At 37.6% G+C, this 6,612-nt stretch overlaps 1 protein-coding gene across 1 annotated transcript; it reads left to right on the top strand.

The window, feature by feature from the left end:
* Positions 1-753: 753 nt before the first annotated feature.
* LOC140145977 (uncharacterized) lies at positions 754-6,187 on the top strand. Its single transcript, XM_072167715.1, has 2 exons — positions 754-901; positions 4,826-6,187. The coding sequence occupies exon 2, from the start codon at positions 4,899-4,901 to the stop codon at positions 6,108-6,110; it is 1,212 nt and encodes a 403-aa protein (XP_072023816.1). The 5' UTR covers positions 754-901; positions 4,826-4,898; the 3' UTR covers positions 6,111-6,187.
* The last annotated feature ends 425 nt before the right edge of the window (positions 6,188-6,612 follow it).

Here is a 6,612-nt window from a genome sequence, read left to right as displayed (position 1 = left end):
ATAATCAAAAGTGACCACTCCTATGATGTTAAGGCCAAAATAGCTCATTTCTATAGCACGGTCTTAAATTGTCAATTCGATGGGAACTTGTGTTTTGAAGACAATTTCGTGTGCGTTTAAGAATGAAATCGCGTATTTGTAGACGGTACAGAAAACAGACATTTTTTCTTTGCAAATAGAAAAGTTTCAGGCAAAAATCTCAACTTTTTGGCACTTAAAATCAGGTATCAATCATGCCCATAGCCTAAAAATGAGTCTTCGAAGGGCGCACACCACTAAATAAACTCCCATTGAAATACGTGTAAATATACATGAAAGTAAGTTTGTTTTTCTACCCCATGTAAAACCATTTTTCATATTTTGGTAGCACCAATGTCTTAAATAAAGATTAAGATTTAATTTAAAATGGGTTTTTCGACACAAGTTGAGACTAACTTTTAAGCTACGGGGACCTGAACAGCGCCACCCTTATTTTCAGCTTGCACGAATGCCTCCTTACCATGTCCGTACGCGGATTAGTTTTGGGAGCCAAACTTTTGACCAGATCAAGATGCACCATTTTGTGATATTCTGAACATTTACCAATTGCATATCTTTTAATTTAATTATAATAAACAATCATGGCTACTCATCTTGCTCCCAAGGGACACCCACTTGTTTGCACTACCGACCTATGTTTACCGGGACTATCAAGGGTTACATCAAATGCGGAAGGATTTAGTGGTGTGCTGCCTGGTTAAAGGGTCACGGGCTGCGTATAGCTGGAAAAAATTGAGAAGATGTCGGTGAACGAATACTGATGGAACGCAGTTTAATTTCTCCCAGATATCTTATTCGTCTTCGATTTGTTAGTTACAGGTGGGATGCAGATGGAAACTGGAAAGTGTACTTTGATTTAAGGGTAAGACTAAGCTCATGGATGAAGACAAAAACAAAATAAATTACAGTCGATATTGACTGTACACTTTCAACAATGACAATAACAATCAATGACTTGTGTTCGTGGTGTAAGCTTAACTTTATGTTGTCGGGCAAGTTACATCAAAGTTATTTTCATAATTATTGTGCATTTGTCCCTAAAGAAGGCAAGTCCAGTCCAGATTTCAAAAATACCGGTTCCGGTCATGTGAGGACATAAAAATGGGGGTCCCAGAAACTAAAATGAGGCTTAGTTATTAGGTATGAAAGGTGAATTCAAATTTGCCATCAAACTGCATCATTTTATAAATCAAATTAAAGCCCTTGAGTAAAGAAAGCCAAAACTGAAAACCTTTTGTCATAGCACTTTCCGTAGCAAAGTTACATCTTGTCAAAGATTGACTTTCATCAAAAAGATTCAGTAACAAAACAGCATTTCGGTGGTGTTTCTAGATCTTAGTCTCATGATGATAGCAGCTTTTCTATGTTGAATTGCTATCTTAAATCCCTCTAAAATTCCATGTGCGAGTGTCTCATCACCATAAAAAATCATATATTTGGATCCTGATTTGGGTCAAGTGAACTAGACAACATATTTATGTAGACCTACATGTAGGTTTCTTTGACCTAGTAGCTGTTCTTTTAATTTCTATGTATTGTAATATGTATTGTGTTTTGGGCCCGGTCTAGGCAAATTTGGCTGACTAGCAAATGTGTTAACTAAGGTTTGCCTCTCATGCCTATATTTATGATAATTGGTTAACATGATTTGCTTTTGTTTGGGTTTTGGTGCAAATAAATTTTAAAGAAATACATGTTATCATGTATTGTGCATGGACCTCAAATTTGAGGGGTATCCAGAAGATAGGGGGTCTCCGGGATGGGCAAAAGAGCTTGATGGAGGCAGTGGCATAGCTGCCGGGGTGGCAGGGGAAGCAATTGCCCCCTGGCAAAAATTGCCTATTTGGGCCCCCACCCCCTAGTGCAAGGAAAAAAGAGGAAAAAGGAGGGTGAGAGAGGAAAAAAGAGAGGGGGAGAGAGGGAGAGGAGGGGCAGAGAGATGGGGAATCCATACGATATGCAATACCATACGATTATTATCAATAAGCCTGGCAAAATTGTCTACAATGTATTTGGGCCCCCGGAAATTTGGTGGATTTGGGCCCCGCCCCATACAGGCTTTGTGTGAAGGGTTTATGCATTTTGCTTGTCTCTTTTTTCTAATGCAGTCACTTGTCTTTGACTGCTTTTTAAAATCAATTTACAGGAGTGAACAATGAATGAACATGTCACTTCACACTCGCAAAATGCAGACATTCTATTTGTAGGATGAATTGCTTTTCTTATCACATTATTTCTTATATAGTCTAAAATAAAATTATCAAAAAAAGCTCTAAAAACAGGGTGTTCAAAACTTTACTGCTCCCACAACCACTATTTTAGAAAATGAGCTTGAAATGCACCAGGACCTAGCCTATTAGGTCCTACATTGTATGTACTCTAAAAGACTATTTAGTTATTATGACAGGATTTTTCAGAATAATTTTTGAAATATTTGTCAGCTAAATGTCATCTAATCCAGGGTGAATAGGGACATCCTTACCACAACCACCCTGACCCACCACACCCTACCCTACCACCCTACACTGACCCACCCATACCCCACTACCCTGCCCCACCACCCTAACCTTACATTACCACCCTTAAATCACCCTACCACACCACACCCTGACCCCTCTAGCCTCAGCATACCATCTCCACCACCCTACACCTACCACCCTCATCTACCCCTACCATGCCACTGCCTGACGCCTACTACTCCACACCCCTACCCCAGCACTTCTACCTGGGGCTACAGGAAAAAAACCCACTACAATCTAGAGAGTGCCAGAAAGTGTCCCTATTCTCTGCATTCTATGGTTCTGTGTTTTTTTTGCTGTATACTTATCTGCTTGGATGGTGATGCTGAAAATATTCACAAAAATATGAGGATATTCCATCAATATTTAACTGAAATATTAATCAAAAAGTAAATTAATGTTTTCCACTGATCCGCCGTCTTGCTCCAAAAACAAGGTTTTCCCTGCAAGTGCATGTGCAGAAAGTGCAGTTTTGCTTTTTGCCTCTTTCTAGGAATGCACCTGAAGGCTTTGGGAAATCGTACATGGTAACTTTGCATGCATATGAAAGGCATACGCACACACAACATGCACTTAGAGGGTCTCATTTTGAAATGACCATACAAAAGATTAATACCTATGGCACTCAGGGACACCATAACTACCGTATGCTACATTTGATATAAAGTTTCTAACGTATTTTTGATCACTTTAAAATGGGAATTGCATTTACTTGTTTTCATATATACCATTAGTTACCATAGGGTATAAGATAAAAGGCACTAAATTTAATGCCCATGTGACCCATGGGTGCCGCCATACCAAGACCACCAAGTGATCAGTAGATGTGCTATAATGCTAAGAGATAGATAGGAATTTTTCAGACAAATATCATCAAAATTGCTGAAAATTTAAAAGGCAACTTAATTATACATTGGGGATTCTGATTTTTTAGTATGTTTTAAGAACTAAATTTTGAAAGTTTTGACCAACAGGAAAAAGGAAACTCTTACAATAATACTACAAAGTTGCAAAGAAAATTTGGACATGCATCCCACGTTTCCGAATTGAAATACACAGGGAGACCACCCACTTTGCCAAAGGTCACTTTTCCAGACATCCTGTCTAGACGCTGTAATGTCAGCGCCCATCTGGTCACGTGGGCATTAAATTAAGTGCCTATATTTAAATGCCCTAGGACGACTGCTAATTGTAACTCACTAAACGAACATTATTTTAAACAATCTGAGATATAGATGCCAAATACATTTAAAAAAGTTACTTTTGTGCATAGGACAGCAGTGTTCCTTTCACCCTATCATATTGGTAAAAGTATAGCTTTTAAAAGTTTCAAACATTACAGATAATCTTCTTTTTGGGCATTTTACATAATTTGGAAAGTTGAAATGTTTTAACATAAGTATCACTGAACAGATACATATATACCTATGCTACATACAGGGACCATCACCGCAGTGTCCCTATAGCATGGGTGTCTAGATCTGTACTGTGTGTTTATTTGTACAAAATATTGAATAAAATTTGGTTTACATTCATTTTAGTAAGTTGCATTACAATGCAAATATATATTTTTGTATTAAAGTTGGAAAACACTTAAAGGAGTATTTCGTGATCCTAGCATCCTCTTTTTATGACATTTTTCAGTACATATCCACGAAAAAAACATATTCCCAAAATTTTAGTTGATTCCGATTTTGCGTTTGCGAGTTATGCATGATTATGTGTATTACACTGCTCCATAGACAATACGTTGTAATTTCGTTCTGGTGCACCAGAACGAAATTCAAATTTCGCGATATCTTTGCTAAACGAATTAATCTATAAGAAATAATTTGTACATAAACATTATGTAGCCAGAGTATTCCAGTGATATAAAAATCTCAACTTTTTTGAGAAAAGTAGGGGATGAGGCTGTGGATCACGAAATGCCCTTTTAAAAATGAATTACCAATGCTACAGGGACACCACAGTGTCCTTCAAGCATCTAGGTATATATCTTTTCAGTGATATTTTAGTTAAAAAACAATGATTGTAAACTTTAATAGAGAGTTGGACACCATGTCAGGAATATTATAAATATTAGATATTTTGATTGTAGTTACTTATAGCACCAAAAATATAGTATATCACAATTTTTACCCCAACTTCATGGACTTTACCAATTCAGTTATGAATGCAGGCTTGCCATATCCACTGACATTTTATGATACTGACTTTTTTGTAAGTTTGTGTACTCTATAATAATATTTTTTCTTTTATCCTTCCAGATTTGGACATATAAATGAGATAAGCAAAACTACATGAATTTAATACAAGAGAGTATGAACTAGAAATATCATCATGTTAGATGTGACCCAACACAGGAAGCCTTTTGTGTGCATTTATTGTGGACTATGGCTACATACACTTGACAGACAAAGAAGGCATGTGGAGAGGCACAGGCTCAAGTATCTCAACACAGGTTTGGCAAGGTTTGGAGTGCTGGGAGGTAACATCCATTTGTGGAAATATTTGAAATGTCGCAAGCAAAAGAGTATCTTGAGAAGTCATGGTGTGATGACTGAAATGAATCAAATGACTGGTAGTTGGGACAACTATGATCTGATGATTCAACAATATGATTCCATCAATGTTAACATTGGTGAGAAATTGTCGCATAGGTGTGGGTTTTGTCTGAAATGCTTTACAAACAACATTGACTTAAACAAGCACGTTGAAACAATTCACCAAAAAGAGAAACCCCATAAGTGTGAGATATGTGAAAAGAGTTTCACACGCCGAAATTCTCTTCAAGCTCACATCAAAACTCACAGCAATGACTATGAGAAACCCTTTCAATGCGAATACTGTCAGAAATGGTTCTCTCGTCGGAACAACCTCAAAAGTCACTACAGAACGCACACCAAAGAGAAATTGTTTAAGTGTGAATTTTGTGAGAAATGTTTTGCAAGAAGTGATACTTTGAAATATCATATCACGATACACACAAAGGAAAGACCCTATCAGTGTCAGTACTGTCAGAAATCCTTTGCAGAGAGTTGGAGTCTCAAGTTACACATGCGTACACACACTGAGTTACACCTTTATGAGTGTGACTTTTGTCAGAAATGTTTTACAAGTAGCGCAAATCTGAACTATCATGTAGACACGGTTCATTTAAATAAACCTAAGGCGTTTCAGTGCCAGTTTTGTGAGAAAAGCTTCGGATTGAAAGGACATCTTAAGGAACACATGAAAACTCACACCAAAGAAAAGCCCTTTCAGTGTGAGTATTGTCAGAGATGTTTCGCACGCAGCAGTGGGCTCACAGTCCACATCAGAACTCACACCAAAGAGAAACCATATCAGTGTGAGTATTGTCAGAAATGTTTTGCTCTCAATGGGACTCTACAAGAACACATCAGAACTCACACTAAAGAAAAGCCATTTCATTGTCAGTTTTGTCCAAAGAGCTTTGCAGAGCGAAGCTCTTTGAGAGACCACACCGGACGCACACAAAGGAGAGGCCGTTTAAATGTCAATATTGTGAGAAAACCTATGCTCATAGGGTAACCCTGAGAGAACATACAAGAGTTCATACAAAAGAGAAACCATACCAGTGCCCACATTGTCAGAAATTCTTTGCTATGAGAAACACTTTGAAGTATCATATACGAACACATACCAAAGAGAAACCTTATCAATGTGAGCTTTGTCTGAAAAGATTTACACGTGTTACAACTTTGAAAAACCACCGGCGAATTCATACAGATGAGAAGCCATATGAATGTGAGCATTGTGAGAAAAGTTTCACACATCAGGGTAATTATAAGAGCCATATTATCTTAGTACACACTAAAGATCAAGTTTTCCCATATCAGTGTGATTATTGTGACAAGAAATTCTTGCAAGAAGGGCTTTTAATCCGTCACGTCAGAATTCACACCAAAGAAAAACCATACCAATGCGATACTTGTCAGAGATGCTTCACTGACAAAGGAACTCTAAAAAATCACATCAGAACTCACACCAAAGAGAAACCATTCCAGTGTGCTGTTTGTCAGAAATGTTTTGG

This window comes from Amphiura filiformis, chromosome 1, assembly GCF_039555335.1.
Source record: "Amphiura filiformis chromosome 1, Afil_fr2py, whole genome shotgun sequence".
In the NCBI taxonomy this organism is placed as follows: domain Eukaryota; kingdom Metazoa; phylum Echinodermata; class Ophiuroidea; order Amphilepidida; family Amphiuridae; genus Amphiura; species Amphiura filiformis.
Note: the sequence above shows the minus strand (reverse complement) of the source record. Positions and strands in the feature narration are given on the sequence as shown.

What these genes read in the sequence shown, in the direction of transcription:
- LOC140145977 (XM_072167715.1), top strand. Translation starts at nt 4,899, where the DNA reads ATGTTAGATGTGACCCAACACAGGAAGCCTTTTGTGTGCATTTATTGT.